This window comes from Phaseolus vulgaris, chromosome 4 (genome assembly GCF_051622355.1).
Source record: "Phaseolus vulgaris cultivar YP4 chromosome 4, ASM5162235v1, whole genome shotgun sequence".
NCBI classification, from domain to species: Eukaryota; Viridiplantae; Streptophyta; class Magnoliopsida; order Fabales; family Fabaceae; genus Phaseolus; species Phaseolus vulgaris.
The window spans coordinates 4,465,396-4,482,327 of record NC_143501.1 but is presented as its reverse complement, the minus strand read 5'-3'; the positions used below and the strand labels follow the sequence as shown (position 1 = coordinate 4,482,327).

The following is a 16,932-nucleotide window of genomic DNA, read 5'->3' as shown; positions in this document are numbered from 1 at the left end:
GGCAAACATGTTCAACCACTAGTTTGCAAAAATCACTATCCTACAAAAAGTGGTCACATGGTTGATCTTTAAAAATTAAAGAAATTAAATTAAATAAATAAATAATAAAAGACATAAAATCATAATTTTGTTATATTTTTCAAATATTTCTCTACTATTAAATATGTGAACTGTGCATGCATATTGCAAAGCTAAAATGTTGCATTCACAGCATCAGAATATCAAGTGAGAACACCTCAACTTTAAATAAAACAAATAACCACTGCAATACGAATTGATAATACATTGTACATAGAAACAAGCAATGCTCTTTCTTAACAAACAACACATCTGACACAACAAAATAAAACAAACATGTTTCTGGTACAACATCTGACTACATCAGTGAGTGTTCGCTGAAAAGTATATTGTCCAATGAGAGTGTAAAAATCTATGGCTAACAGGAGTTAACACCACAACTTTTTTTCTTTACAAAAAACACATTCTGAAAGGAAGAAAGCCAAGACAAGGTGGAAAAGTTAAACAATTTCAGTGAATAACAGTTTCCCCACTTGAAATCTGTGTATGACAAGTCCCTACAATTACTACATAACATGAAACTGTCTCATGCACTTAACTTATTTGAGATTATATAATGACAAAGAAGACTTTAATGATTCCATCAGGTTTCAGAGAAACTCTTCAAGGACACAACAGTTGCTGTATATGTACAGCTGATGAGCTAATTTGTGGGAACTGAATGAATAGAGAATCATCAAACTAAAGATATGGTGAACTGTGATTCTTACCCAATAGGTTTTGGAGACTTGGTATATCGAATATATGGAGAACCATGTGGAACATTTGAACTAGACAATGTCCTTACAGCTTGACCCTTCCTTGGCACTGATACTAACTGTGTTCTAATGCCGTTTTTATGATTCGGCATGGACATGGTTCGGTCTACTCGAGCAATCTGGAAGTGATAAGATGAGATAGCCATGTCCTTGAGGCTTGGTAAAGGCTTTAAAGCTTGAACAACATCACTCATCAAGGGTCTGGATTTTGGATCACGGCTAAGGCATTGAGCAGCAAGCTGCACAGCTTTTTGTACCCCTTTAACCGAGAAGTGGCCTTCGAGGCGGGGGTCAATTATCCGGTAGAACATCCTCCGATCTCCAAGAACAGGTCTTGCCCACTCCACCAGATTGTGTTCCCCATTTGGTCTTTTCTTGTCAATAGATCTCCGGCCAGTGAGCATTTCAAGTAGCACTACTCCAAAGCTGTAGACATCACTTTTTGATGTCAAATGTCCTAATAAGAATGGGACTGTGAGTATACATCTATTAACAAAAGATATAAATAAAATCATTGGGAATCAATTTTTCAGTTATAGTTATTTTGCTTTCTATTCTATCATGGTTACTTCTTGATTTTAAGATAAAAGATCACACATTTTCAAAAAATAATTCAATAACTTAATATGAAACTTTCAAAAGATCACTGGCTACCCCTCCCCCTTTACCCTTCTTGATGGTTTGGATTGAAGTTATATCCAATTATCTCAAGGACACAGTCTGAATTATGAACTCTGAAAAAGCTGTTGTTATTGACCCTTTTCATGTCCGAGTTTGTTATTGACCCTTTTACTCATTCAATCAAATCATGAACTTGTTTTTTTTTTCTTCTCTTGAGCTCAAATGTTTTTATAACAGTATCAGCAAAGGATTTTAGTGCCAGATCCTTTATTTTGTACCATTGTGATTGTGACTGTGATTGCTATTGATATAATAGCTATCCTTTTATCTCTCACATAAAAAAAATGTTCTAAGTTCAGTAATTTCATATGGCATCAGGGTTTGATCTTAGCTACTTTGATCATTTTTTAACATTTTACACTTAGATGAACTTTTCATTTAATGTGTCCATGACTATAACTTTGAATGATCAAACTGAGGGTTTTCTCTACAAAGGAATCATGATGGTCCAAGATCTTATAAAACGAGAAAAGCTTTTATTATGCAAGTGCAAATTCTAGATAACATAAGCTATCTTCATTCTAAGTTACATGATGAAAGTATTGAGTTTAAGAAATGCTACCACTTGAAAAGGAATAAGGAAAGCTCAAAACTCACCAGTCATCACATACTCGGGAGCAGCATAACCATATGTTCCCATAACTCTTGTTGATACATGTGTCTTTTCCCCCTCGGGACCATCTTTGGCAAGTCCAAAATCAGAGAGCTTGGCATTGTATTCCTATAAACATTTTTGCTTTTATTTTCTGGGTTGGAGGATGAACATGAAATAATAAGTACTTTCTTGACTAGTTTACTTACATACCGCATCTAATAGTATATTAGATGTTTTGAAATCACGATATATTATGGGTCTTTGAGCCTCTTGATGGAGAAAAGCAAGACCCTTTGCAGCACCAAGTGCAATTTTCATTCTGATAGACCAAGGAAGAGGCAGGGGTCCTTCAACATAACAAATGGATGTTACCAGAAAAACAATTAATCATAAACATGGAACTTTTTATAAAGCATATCCCTATCAGAAACAACAAATCCATTATGAGAAGAGAACCATTTTACTTTAGCTTTTGTTTTCTATATGCATTAAAGCCTGTGAACTAAAAATAACTATTGGTTCCAACAATTAGTTTTGGAAACTAATTAAGGGATTAATTAAGATTATCAGTAGCAAGTTTATGAATTCTTGATTATTTAGATTCTAAACCAAGCTGTGCTGGTTAGTCCCCTAGAACTATAGTCACTTGTTTTCCAGACTATATTGATACTTGTTATAATAAGGTCATTAAGTGTTATTTTTGGCTAACTTAATGTTCATAAATTATATTGGATAAGTGGTAGCATCAGCAACAATTACACTCATTTTCAACCAAATTTGATTTCATATACGTGTCAACTGTCAAGACATCCAAATTTGCTGCAGTTATAACGTTTTACACAGCAGAGACAGAAAAGAAGCAGCAGCAAGACATGATATAGAAAAGGTTTACCAAAGAAATAAAAAGGGTTAGTAGTGTACTTCTAAAGAGGTGATTCTCCAAACTGCCTCGGGGCATAAACTCATAAACCAGTAATCTTTGGTCACCTTCAATACAGAAACCAACCAGTTTAACAAGATTTGGATGGACAAGATCACCAAGATAATTCAACTCAGCCTGAGTAGAAGCAAAGACAAATCGAGAATGTTAACATCATATGAACTCTAACAACAACAAATGAAAATGAAAAAGTTGAGAAGGATATATAAGTTCCATACAAGCCATTCTTTGTGACCCTGATGTCCATTGTGGTTGAGGGTCTTGACCGCAACCGTAAGCCCGGTACCTGGTTTCACAGGTGCAGTTCCATTCTCTTCAATCCAACCCTTGAAGACACAACCAAACCCTCCTTCACCAAGAAGACTCTCTGGTCTAAAATTCCTAGTTGCCACCTTAAGTCCATTGAATGTGAATTTTCTCAAGCAAGAAGCAACCTTCAGCTCCTCACTGAATATTGGTGTGGAAGGGTTACTTTCTGCATCAGTAGTTGTCGTAGAGGACTCTGGAGGAGCAACTGTTTCCTTTGTGATTCTATCAGATACAGATTTGTTTTCCTCTGATTCAGTTATCACTGACTTGATATTTTCACCTAAAAATAAGAACAAAATGGACACTATTACATGATTTGATCATGCCATTCTTGACTTTAAACAACTTCATTGCAGTTTCACTAGATTGTATAATAACAAAATAGTAAATACAATCAAACAGTGTAGTGCATATGGTCAATGCATTGCAAAGTAGTTCGTCTCAATTTAGAAAATAAATCATGAGTCGACCAACTTTTATAATTTCTTATATGATTCAATCATTGGATAATGATTCTCAGGATACAACAATAACAAAGTCTTATCTCACCAGGTGAGGTGGTGTACATGGATAATGTTTATCGGTGTTCATCATAAGAAGTTATGAAATACTTAATATAATTGTCAGAACAATTAGATATCATTTACTAAATACTTTTCTTGACTCTTTTTCCAACATCAAGTGCAGTCAGTGCTTACAAAAAAAAATGCCGTGGTCCAAAGGTAATGCAGAAAAGAACCTGTCTTTGAAAGTCTTTAATTATTTCTGAATGAATCAGTTAGATCTCCAACTTTCTCAACAAAAATGCACAATAATAACTCAAATCAGTTTTATTGCAAGAAACTCAGAATTCATTAGTTTCTCAAAACAGATTCACACTCTCAAACACAAAAGTGTTTGGTGGTCAGATCGTATAAGCCAAAAAGTAAAGACACACAACTAAAGTTGGTCACCTAAAATTAATGACAAATAGAACATATTTTCATGAAACTAAGGAAATTAATGAGGAAAGAAAATTACCATTATTAGGAGCACTAGTGCCACTAATGGTGGTGCTATCAACTTTTGATCTTGAAGGTATGCAACTCCCAAAGAGGCTAAATCTAAACCCCCATTTTCTCTCCTTCCCACCACCTTCCTTGTTCTTCTTGCCCTTTGACTTTTCCACATCCAAACTCCCTGCTTGAACTGCATTGCTCCCAAACCCCATCTTCCAAAAACTCTCACAAACAACTCTCCATGCACCAAAGTCTCAATTTTTTTTAAAACAAATCCACTTCAACTTCAAGCTAGACAAAATTGAACAGCTTTCCTTTGGGTGAACTCAAAATATCTCTGGGTCAAAAGTCAGAGACTAATCTCTCAAAAAATGTTAGACACAAAGCTAGAAACTACTAATTGAACAATATGGAGCTAGAGAAAAAGAACAATATCATGGCATTAAAGTGTTGTGAAGGATGAAGAAACACATGAACAGTGATGAATGAGTGAGACGAACACAGCACAAAACAAAGCCACACACAGAAACCAAGTTGTGAAGTGAGTCCAAACTCCAAGGCAAAGTGGAAGAGAGAAAGAAAGAGAGGGAGGGAGTTGGTGTTGTGTTGAAGAATGAAGAGGAAAGCGGGAGAGTGCTTGTGACAGAGGGAAAGTTTTTCCACAGGGGGCAGGTCGGGCAGGCTTGAAAACGTGAAAAGTGGGAGAGTGGGGCAGTGCGGGCAAGAGAGAGAAAGTGAGGGGCATTTTTCTTTTTGCTTTTTGAAAACAGCACACAGCAGTGCCACTTGGTAAATTGGAACCTACAACATATGACTTTCACTTTGCTCACTAAATTATTCCACAGATAACGTTGTTTTTTCCTTGTGGAAAATCATTATGCAAAGGGTGAACCTTAGGTTACCCTTCTTCTTTTGCTTCATACATGCTCTTCCAATTATTCTTTTGTTTTTCCTCCTTTCTTCTAAATTGAATACTAACAAATATATGATATAATCTGTATACACACAGACATGGACACGCACAGAAACGGATCCAGAAATATGTATAATTTTCTAAAAAATAGGACACGAAAACCTGAATTTATATATATAAATTGATAATAAGATCTATATGCACAAATATCTTTTAGTTTCTTTATATATATAAATTGATAATAAGATCTATATCCACAAATATCTTTTAGTTTCTTTTTGTAGCATAAAGATATTTTTCATTGATTCAGAAGGATTTGTTACTTTTTTTTATATTCATAATAAAAATTTATACAATAAGTTTGAGTTTTTAGAAAATTGATATATTTCTCCTTTTTACAGTTATGTTTTACTAATGTCTTACGAGTGTCGATGTCCAATATACAATACGTATATTTGAGCCTCATAAGATATAATTTCATTTGTTTAAAATGCAATATTAAGGTTGATGTAAACCAAATTGAAATATGTTCTATCATTATTAAGGTGTAACATATCAACTAAAAATAAATATATTTAATAATATATAACTAATTAAAATCTGATTTTATAAATCAATTTATTAAGTGTCTTATTTTATTTTAAAAATAATATTTTAATTTTTTATATAAAGTTTTTCATGATTTATTAGTGTAAAATAGGTTGTTAGGCTTTTAAGAAAAAAAAACTATACTGTAAATATAATCTAGAGCTTTTGATTTAGAAGAGGTAAGTGTTTATCTCACATTTGAACTTTTTATGCATCACTTACTCACAGAAGTAAAAGTAAAATTTGAAATTATATTCATGTGAAATATCAACTCTATCATTATCAACTTGGTTAAAATCCATAAAAAGTTGAACATCAATAACTAATTTTTTTAAATGTAAGAATTTATGATAAATTTATTCGATATGTATAGCAAAAACATGTGTTTATGTACAGAATTTCATAATTTAATGCAATTAAAATACATTATTTTTTATCTTTTAAATGTTTTGTTTGAATAGGATCATTTAAGTTTTTTAAATTTAAATTTTTTCTTTGTGTAGAACGTTGACTAAATATAATATTTTTGATAATTAAAAAATTATAACTAATTTACTTAATTATAACTAATGCTCAAGGCATTTTTTTTTCTGTTAAAGTCTACTAAAATTATTTCAAAAGGTTTTTTTATTAATATTAGTTAATATCACTTTTTATTTTTGGCAACTAACAATTGCAATGCTGGTTATAAATTTCATCCTAACTAACATTCAACGAAAATAGTTCTACTTAACATCAACCAAAAAATAATTTCTCAAATATTTATTAAGAAAACTCTTAATGTTGACCTTGGAATATCTTTGGTCTTTTTGGCTAAATTGCTAGAAAAGTAATATCAAGAATATCAAGTGAAAAATAATTTCTCTGTTAATGTTGAAACTTCTTATATTGTTGAAACTTCTTATATTTATCAATGTTTTTATAAGTTCAGATTTTTAATAGAGTAATTTTTTTATCTTCTGTTTTTGTATTCTCAGCCTTCAGTCCAAATAAAATGGGAAAGTATGAGAGTTGAAAAGTTACATGTATTAACAAAATAAATAATCTAAATAGTATTAACTTCAACCTGATAGAAAAACCTCATTAAGAACAGTCAAAGATGTGATATCAAGTTAAATAAATAAATAAATAAAAAACTCTTAACTTTCTTTAGATAAAATTTGAAATTATTTAACTTTAACCAATTATTTTGTTATAAATTTCAATTTTCTACAAAACTTTATATTCATTTAAATATTTCAAATTATGGATAAAAAAAATTATTTTATAAAATTTCTTATTCCAAAAGATTGATTTTAATTCATTGTCATGAAAAGATTGTACCCAAGTTCATTACTTTTTCTCTGCAAAATATATTTATCTAAGTTGAATAAGCATTTAGCAAAACATTTTCTAAATTATAATTTTTTATTTATTTTTTATCTATCAACCATTTTAGATTATTTTAGGATTCATTAACTCACAAGGATCCCATTTATTGAATTAAATTTATAAGATGATAACCTTATAGAATATTGTGTTTATGATGAAGAATGAATATGCATATATGGTTTGGTAGGATATGTTGGTGCACCACATTTGTTTTTTGTATAATTGTTTTGGTCAATGTAATTGAAGAGTTATTAGGAGCACTAACACTATAACCCATCAAATTTAAACACGTTAGCTACATTTATTTGTTGTGTTTCATTATATGTATTAGTGTTCATTATTCATTTTGCACTCATTGTTGCAGGCCAACTTTATGGAAAGTTTTGAGAGATGATATTTTAATTCAATAAGAGACAATGGAATCAATCATTCTCACTGTTTATCCCTTTCAAAGCTTTCCTTCACTCTCTTTCTGCCCCCACTACTCATCTTTTTCCTTCAATCCATTTTTCTTTATACAAGAATTCTAGTTTTACATTTCAAAATTTATTTATTTCTTTCTATTAGTCTACATTTTAATAAAAGACTATTTTATTGACTTATTTTTTATACATAAACAGGTTAGTTCGACTTATTTTGTTTCAATCTTTACTGATTCGTCACAAAAAGGATGAAATGAGCTGACTCGTAAAGGTTGTACATGTTGAAAATAGTAACTCGTCCCGTCATAGGACGGACTGACACACCACTTTTCAATCTTTTTTTAATTTTTAAAAAATCTATTTGTCTGGTTATAATCATTTATATTACTTTTTGAAATATAAAAATATAAAAAAAATAATAAAAAAATCAAGTTTTAATATTCTAATAAAATAAAATAAATATTAACCACACTTCAAGAATCACGTGATGTTTTTTTATTTATTTAATTATCAGTATTATTTATTTGTTTAAATTTATCCTCTTATTGTTGTTGTCTGTTAATTGGCTTGTAGTGGACCACATTAAAAGTCCAAAGACTTAGGTCCGTCAAATATCTATTTATAGGATATTTCTTTTACCACCTAGACACCTTTTTCTTTTTCTTGTATATATGTGGAAAAAGTACAAATTATTCTTTAGTTGGAAACCTAATATAGACTATACAATGAGAAAATTTATTATGAAATGAAAATAAAAAAATATAATAAATTTGAAAATACATTTGAAGTTATACAATTAGATATATATATATTTTTAAATTATATAATTTGAAAATGCAGTCTATATTATTTTATATTATATAATTCAAAAAAACATTATGAATTACGTAATCTAAACATATAAAAATATATGGTAAATTATGTAATTGAAAAATAAAAAAATTATTGTAGATTGAAAAATACATTTTCATATTATAAAATTTGAAAATGCATGAAAAATCTGAAAATGTTGTAATTCAAAATATATTTCCAAATTACATAATTCAAAAATTTAAAAATATATTTTATATCTAAAATATATTTTTGGATTATGCCATCTATAATGTATTTTCAAATTTAAAAGAAAAATTAGATTGTGTAATCTTGAAATTCAAAAATTTAAAACATAAATATTTTAAAGTTTTTCATAATTTCTAATGGAGTTGCATAAAGAAACTTTGAAAGTACAAAAAGAAACTGTCCCATTCATAATGTCTTCTAATACAAATAATAATTTTCCTCACTAGCCTAACTTGGCCCAATTGCCCTACTAGTTAGGGCTCTGCTATTTCCACCCAACTTTTCACTGTCTTCATGTTATAATTTGTTTGTTATTTTCTCCTTAAAATATTTCTTATAGAAATTCATTTTTATAGTATTATAATATACGCAAAATAAGCATGTTTTGGTTATGTTAGAGGCTGCACCCTCTATACGTAACACACTATTAATGTATAAAAATGTTTTCATTATGACACACTATTAATGTATAACCATTAATTAAACACACTTCAAGTTACAATCTCCTAAAAACTACCACCCTTGAGGCATTTGCAACAAGGTTGAAAGAATTGGTTTTGGTTGATAAATGGGTTTTGCTTGAAAAAGTTTTTAAAAATATTTTTAGGAGAAAATAATGTTAGAGATCTCATATCGATTAGAGATGAGGACATTTCATTGTATATAAGTGAGTGCAAACCTCACCTTATAAGCCGGTTTTATGAGGTTGAGTTAAGCTTAAAGTTCACTTCTTAACATGTATCATAGCCATTTTCGACCCCATCTTAGCGAGAATTTGTTGGGTTTATCAGGCCACCTGCTATCGGACCATTATCGGACCACTCATAACAGATATCATTAGTTAATTGAAGAAGTTCTCTCATATAATTTCCTTATATCTTTATTTTAATTTGTGTATAAGCTAAAATTTAACTTAGGGATAAACTTTTTTTCTCTTATTTTCTCTTTAAGAAGTGTATATATATGCACATAGTATTTGAGGAGAGAATATGGGTGTATCACATGTAAGGAGAAGGGGATGAAGAACATGCTTAGACAAGAGTACTTTTTTTTATTACTTAAAAGACATTTTATTTCTAATAAAGAAATTCTTAAAAAAATAAAAAATAAAAGATAAAAGTAACGTGATTAGAAATATAGTTTTTTTAGTAAAAGAAAAATAAATCTCCTTATGGTGTGTAAAGTATTATATAAACTTTATGTTAGTTAATTATATAATATCTTTTATTATATTAGATTATACTAAATTGCTATAAATGAATAAAATATTAAAGATAGTAAGTAACACGCGAAACTCTATCTTTTGGTGATAATGTAACTCTTAAATATATATTAGAGATGATAAATTGTCTCGTTGAGTTTTATCTTTGGTAACGGAATAATTAATTATTTAAATGTATAAGATAATAACTAATTATAAGATAATAATTTATTTATGAGATAATTAATCAAGTACTTTGGATACAAATAGGTACACAAGTCTCCAAACTTAATATAATATAATTTAGGTAGATAAATAATATGTTTTAATTAATATTTTAAGAAGGACGCAAGAAATTTGGCCAAAATTAATAGTCCTTTGGGTTATAGGGAAATGCAATGCAAGTTTAGTAAAACTTAACACAATACTAGTTTTTGCTTGTTTGTATACGTCAAATGGGTTCTCATGAATCCTAAAATGGAATGTTTGTCTTTGTTTCCTGGAAAATGTCAGTTTCACAGTTCTTGAAGTTGTATATAACCTATGAATTTCAAACACTTTTCTTAAATAACGTGTTCGTGTCAGACACAAGTATCAGACACCGATATTTGTATGACACTTGTAGGACACGTATCGGTGAAGTGTACAATTAAAAAAATATTTGTTAGATTTCTGACAATTATAGCACGGATCTAACACAATTTTAAAAAGGATAAATACATTAATTTTCTAAAAACTCAAACTTATTGTATAAAGTTTTATCATGATTATAAAAATAAGGAACAAATTTTTTTGAACCAGTCATGAAAAATATTTTTTTTAAAAAAAAAAACTGAAACATACTTAGTGCACATAAATCTTTATTGTCAATTTATATAATTCATAATTATATAATACATAAATTCGTGTATCTGTGTCCTACATTTTAGATATTATACATATCTCCATGTCCATGTCTGTGTCTATGTTACATAGTATACAACTCTTATCTGATGAATTTAGAAATAAATATATATAATAAAAGTTATTCTTAAACAAGTTTGGTAAAAAAAAACAAAATAAACCAAACAGTGCATTATTAAGAACTTAAATTTTTAAATATCTATCACTAATCAATTGAAAAATGAAGTTTGATGATAAAAACTAAATTCAAGACATGATCTTCATCTGAAAAAGCTTAACTTAGTGTCTAAGTTGCTTATAATGTATAAAGTTGACGTAATATAAATGTTAAGTTAAAGATTAAAATATATGTGAATAGCTCAATTTGAATGCAAAATATCTAATTTAAAAACTTGTTGAAAAATGAATTAAGTTGGAGTATTATGAAAATGATTTAGTTTGATTTCGAGAACAAAAGAAGTTTTATCCTATAATTTATTATTTATATGATTTTTAACAACACTATTATGTTTAATCTTTTAAATAAAAACATGCATTTTTTTTCTTCTATCTTTCAAAACAAATTTTACATTTTTATTATATAGCAGGAGAATCAGTTTATGTGAATCAACTTATTTTTATCAAAATTAATTTGATACAAATTGTGAAAATACCTAAAAATTTCAACACTTTTTTATGAGTCTGATACTAGATTCCTTTATTTGTCTGATTCAAACTAACCTACCCAGAAAAATACACTAACAGTACTTCTCCTCGATGTGGGACCTCCGAAACTTCCAAGCAACTTCCTTCTTCGCATTGTCAATTACAAAAGTTTTGATAATTTCTCAGAACATGTTTTCAATGATTCCAAGAAACACAATGGAAACATCTCAATCTTCACCTCAATTTCCACGAAAATCCTCTTTGCACCCTAAATTTAAGTGAATTCATTTCCACCATCATCAACCCATTTCCCTCATCTCACAACACTGTTCCAAATTGTTCTTGCACTTGCAGTTTTGTCCCATTTTTTTTGTTACCATCACAATTGTAGTCACATTATCCTCACAAATTCTTCTAAAACCTTCATTCTACTGTCAAAATTCTCCCCAAAACTTTGTCACTCCAGTGAAATTTGCAGTCACATACACATTCAAGATTGGAATCACAGACACTACAAAAACTTTGACATTGTAATCAAAATTATAGTCACTGCAAAAATCTTGGCACTGTAATCCAGATTACAGTTACAAACACTACAAAATGTTGACACTGTTGTAGAGATTGTAGTTATCAGCATCTAAAAAAATCTGCATACTACAGTTGAAACTGTTGTTGCAGACACTTCAAAAATCTTGACATCACAGTCAAAATTCCAGCAACATACACTATCAAAATCTTGATATTGCTGTCAAAATTGAGCCTGTTTTATTCTCCAAACACAACCACCATGAGTGCTTCATCATCACTTCACCTTCTTCCTCTCGCAACTTGTTCATCCGATGAAGCACCCCAGAGGCTTAAAAGCGTGTTACACTTGTTCGGATTCATGAACATGACGATCAGCAGCGTGGTCACGATCTACAACGCACACAGCAACAACGACACAGCCACCATCGTATTCGTGGCTTTCGTCTACTTGGGATCCTTCTTCTTGGACTATTGCTTCCGCTTGTACCACTCTCTTCCCCCATCTTCGCCATCTTCTCACAACATTAAAATCGTGATATGGGTCTTGATCAGTTCCATCATGTTGGGGTTTGCGTGCAAGTTTTCAACTTTTCTGAGCTTTCTTGAGTCTATGTTTTTCTTCTGCCTTGTGATCAGTGGCAACTCGTTTCTGTTCTATGTGTACTTCATTTGGGAGAGTGAGAAGAGTGGTGGCAGTGCTTGCAAGAATGATGATCGTTGTGAGTGTAAACCATTGACAGAAGCTAAGGTTGTGGATGAAGTATGATAATGGTACTAGAGAATGAAGCAATGTCTCTGTTTTAAATGTCTTTCTTTATAACCAAAACAAACTGTATTTGGTTCTTGTATCTATAGCTATATTCCTATATAGATAGAGATTATTTTTTGTGTACACATTTATTTTTTTTATTTTATTCTTTATCAATATTTTATTATTTTAAAAAAAATATAATAAAAGTCTTTTTATTATTTTATTGTTATCTTAGATATTCCTTACATTTTATTTTTTTGTATTTACTCTATTTTTTTAATTCTATAATCTGATAACCAAACATAATTTTCTTAATAATTTTTCACTCTCCTTTTTATCAAAATTTTTTCAATTTTTTCTATAAAAAATTTCTCACCTCTCTCTTAGTTGTCTGTCGTGATCCATTACATTATTAATGTATCTGAAACCTCATTTCTTTCTCTCATATCCTTTTGAGACACAACATTCTCACTTCTTTTTTTCGTTTTCTCTTCTCTGTAGATACATGCGTACTCTCTCATCCTCATTTTTTTTCTAGTTTTGTTCCAATTGTTTCATTTTCTTTACATGCATTGCGTTTTTGTATATAGTTTTTGTATTGGTTTATAGTTGTCGTCATCAAACACATGAAGTTTGGTCCCTTGGTTGAATTAAGACAAGTGACTTTTCGTCCAACGCTTTCTTTTGTCAACTTCCCCTCACTCACTCAGTTTCTTCCACTCTCAAATAAGTAAGTTTATTAATTTCTTTTTTTATAAGACACTAAGTAGGTTTCTCAAATTCTTTTTTCATAAGACACTACAAATGTAAACCCTGCATTTCAGATATTCATATAATGTCTATTACTTATTTCTTTACTATTTTCTACCTAAATCTTTTTTTTTTAACTGTTTTACTAAAGACTCAAACTTTTTTTTATCAAAAACACTAAAATGATTGTTTTATAAACATTAACCATTCACTACTTTTTTCCTTTCTTCGAAGATATTGTTTTTAAGCATTTCAAACTAAAAAGAGTTAAATGTTTTATTAACTATATTTGTACCGGCAGGCACCGGACGAACAGATGTACCGACCGGCCGACCGAACTCATAATAAATGTGAGGGCGCAACAAGACTAAGGTAGTTAAGATACTTCGAAAAATAAGGAATACGCGTGTGAAGAAGATATTTTCCCCCGGGTATTCCGGAGCACGATTGGTAAAACCTATCCATAACCACCCTGAGCCCAAGAGGTAGAAAGCCCATTTAGCAATCCTATAAATACAGTGCTCAAGCCAGAGAAAGGTACGTTTTGATTCACTTACTAAACCTCACTTAGGATCTCATACTTACTTGAGCGTCGGAGTGCCTTCGCAGGTACCCTCCCCCGCCCGACCGAAGGAGACACCAAGAAGGAGCGACCGACCGAAAGAGAAGAAGACCGACACATCAGCAACTACACTACATCAACCGACCGTGCCTGGGCCCCATCTCTCCACTCAGGTACAATTGGCGCCCACCGTGGGGTCGAGGCAAATCTTCAATTTTTGAAGCTATAATGGTTGCGACAAGAAACAAAACCGACGCTATGGCAGAACAGATGACTATAATTCAAACCCTCCAAGCTCAGATGGAGGAACTGCGACAAAAGGGGATGGAAGACCATCGCCAACATGAAGAAGATAGACGCCGCCAAGAAGAAGAAATCGCCTTATTAAGAGAGCAGAATGCACGACTCCAACAACAGGTCGATAATCCCGAACGAGAAGGCCAATCCCATATGGCCGACCGAACCGCCTCTCGCATACCTACACCTGCCAATACCAATCCTGCTTCCAGAGCTGAAATAGTCGAAAGAAAGTCAAGTAAAAGGGGTCATCCTTTTACAGACGAAATTATCACCACTCCACTTCCTGACAAATGGAGAGGTCTCGCTATTAAACTCTATGACGGCTCGACCGACCCGGACGAGCATTTAAATGTCTACAAGACGCAAATGACTTTGTATACCACAGATAATAATGTGTGGTGTAAAGTATTCCCCACGTCGCTCCAGGGAGAACCTCTTACTTGGTTTACAGAGCTGTCTCCGAATTCCATTGACGACTTCGACGTCTTAGCCGTAAAATTCTCTACTTAGTATGCCACCAGCCGACCGCATCACATGTCCTCCATGTCTCTCCTAGCGGTACAACAAGAAAAAGGTGAATCTCTCAGAACCTTTTTAGATAGGTTCAACAAAGCATGCATGCACATCCGAGGACTCAAGCAGGAAGTTGCATTGCACCATTTGGTCTCGGCCATCCGGCCGAGCCGTTTTACTGAAAGTCTCATCAAGAAACCGCCTCAAGACATGGAAGACCTTCGAGCTCGAGCAACCAAATTCATGCAAATCGAAGAACACATCGATTACCACCAACGGTTCAAAACCGTCGGATCTGGAGTCCTCAAAGATCAAACCCCGAACAAAGAAAGAGAAGTCGAGACCGAACACACCGCCCGAATCACTCCAAGATCCGACCGGAGCAGAGGAGGCCGAATGCCCAGGTTTAACAGTTATACCCCCTTAACTGTGCCGAGGGGACGAGCCCTAGATGAAGCACTACAAACAGACTTAATTCCGATATTGAAGCAATATCAAACGCCACCGAATGCAGACACCGCTAAGCATTGTCAATACCATCGAAACTTCGGCCATACGACCGAAGGATGTCAGGCGTTGAAGGACAAAATCGAAGAGCTCATTCAGGCTGGTCATTTGAGACAGTTCGTTAAGAGGGCAAGAAATTCAAGATCCCCACCACGGAGTACCGACCGTACATCTCGTGGTGCCGACCGGTCTTACCGTAACGATTATAAACGCCGAACCGAACATAACCAGGCTTCGCGGAAACGCAGTGAAAGCCCCGTTCGGCGTACACGCGCCCGCAGCATAAGTCCCGACCGAAACACCCGCCCTCGCCAACGAGTCCGCGAAGTCATCAACATGATTGCTGGACCCGTTAATTTGGGCGAACCGAACCACGAAGCTAATTATATAGCTGGAGGCTTTGCCGGTGGCGGGTGCTCAAATTCCGCCCGAAAGAAACATCTCCGAGACATCCAGTCCGCTCATGCTACCACAAGGAGGCGTCCACACATACCTCCGATCACCTTCACTGACGACGACTTTACAGCTATAGATCCAGCCCAGGACGACCCTATGGTAATCACTGTCGAAATTGACAAGTTCGCAATTGCCAAGACCTTGGTCGACCAAGGTAGCTCAGTCGACATATTATACTGGGAAATCTTCAAAAAAATGCGCATTCCAGAATCAGAAATTCAACCCTATAACGAACAAATTGTAGGGTTCTCAGGTGAACGGGTCGACACTAAGGGGTATATAGACTTGTATACAACCTTCGGTGAGGAAGATGGTCTCCACAAAACAATAAACGTACGATATCTGCTGGTTAACGCCCAGACTTCTTACAACATCCTGCTCGGCCGGCCGTCTATCAACAGATTAAAAGCCATTGTCTCCACCCCACACTTAGCCATGAAATTCCCTTCGGCCACTAACGACATTGCAACCATCCATGTCGATCAAAAAACCGCTAGGGAATGCTATGTCGCAAGTTTGAAAAGTGAGCCAACTCGACGACTCTATACAACCAATCCGGACGACCGAGTCCCGCAAAAACGAGGACGTTCCCCCACACGGCGTTCCGGACGATACATGTCCCGTCGTCAGATGATAGCCCTTGTTGACCTCGACCCTCGCATGGACGATCCCCGTATGGAAGCAGGAGAAGACTTGCATCCATTCCCGCTTCGCGATGATCGCCACACTACGCACATCGGTACTTCGCTGAAACCGGACGACCGAATAGCCATCGGGACGACACTTGTTAAAAATTCCGATCTTTTCGCCTGGACGGTCGCTGATATGCCTGGCGTAGACCCACAGGTTATCACTCACCGATTATCACTGTATAGAGAAGCTAAGCCAATAGCTCAAAAGAAAAGACATCTAGGCGAGGAACGACGTCAAGCCGCACGTGAGGAAGCCGACAAATTGTTACAGGCTGGATTCATTCGGAAGGCCCATTACACCACATGGCTAGCCAACGTGGTTATGGTGAAGAAAGCGAACGGAAAATGGCGTATGTGTGTTGACTACACAGACCTCAATAAAGCTTGCCCAAAAGACTCGTATCCTCTGCCT

General features: G+C 33.4%; 2 protein-coding genes across 3 annotated transcripts; one reads left to right on the top strand and one right to left on the bottom strand.

Moving 5' to 3' along the window:
• Positions 1-241: 241 nt before the first annotated feature.
• LOC137836870 (serine/threonine-protein kinase PBL36) lies at positions 242-5,320 on the bottom strand. Of its 2 annotated transcripts, none has more exons than XR_016520402.1 (6): positions 4,382-5,247; positions 3,271-3,641; positions 3,034-3,169; positions 2,319-2,459; positions 2,115-2,238; positions 242-1,293 (listed from the first exon to the last, which is right to left on the bottom strand). XR_016520402.1 is itself a non-coding variant. In XM_068645642.2 (6 exons), exons 1-6 carry the CDS (start codon positions 4,569-4,571, stop codon positions 785-787), a joined length of 1,467 nt encoding a protein of 488 aa, XP_068501743.2. In that variant the 5' UTR covers positions 4,572-5,320; the 3' UTR covers positions 242-784. The 2 variants fall into 2 exon arrangements, 1 of the variants encoding a protein (XP_068501743.2); XM_068645642.2 differs by having other exon boundaries at positions 2,323-2,459; positions 4,382-5,320.
• A 6,381-nt stretch (positions 5,321-11,701) lies between these two features.
• LOC137836868 (uncharacterized) lies at positions 11,702-12,963 on the top strand. Its single transcript, XM_068645641.2, has one exon. The coding sequence runs from the start codon at positions 12,249-12,251 to the stop codon at positions 12,753-12,755; it is 507 nt and encodes a 168-aa protein (XP_068501742.1). The 5' UTR covers positions 11,702-12,248; the 3' UTR covers positions 12,756-12,963.
• The last annotated feature ends 3,969 nt before the right edge of the window (positions 12,964-16,932 follow it).

Excerpts from the sequence above, each read along its gene's own strand:
- LOC137836868 (XM_068645641.2), top strand. The coding sequence starts at position 12,249 with ATGAGTGCTTCATCATCACTTCACCTTCTTCCTCTCGCAACTTGTTCA.
- LOC137836870 (XM_068645642.2), bottom strand. The coding sequence starts at position 4,571 with ATGGGGTTTGGGAGCAATGCAGTTCAAGCAGGGAGTTTGGATGTGGAA. Across the intron at positions 3,642-4,381 it reads CACTAGTGCTCCTAATAATG|GTGAAAATATCAAGTCAGTG; the intron begins GTAATTTTCTTT and ends TCTTATTTTTAG. Across the intron at positions 2,460-3,033 it reads GGAGAATCACCTCTTTAGAA|GACCCCTGCCTCTTCCTTGG; the intron begins GTACACTACTAA and ends GTTATGTTGAAG.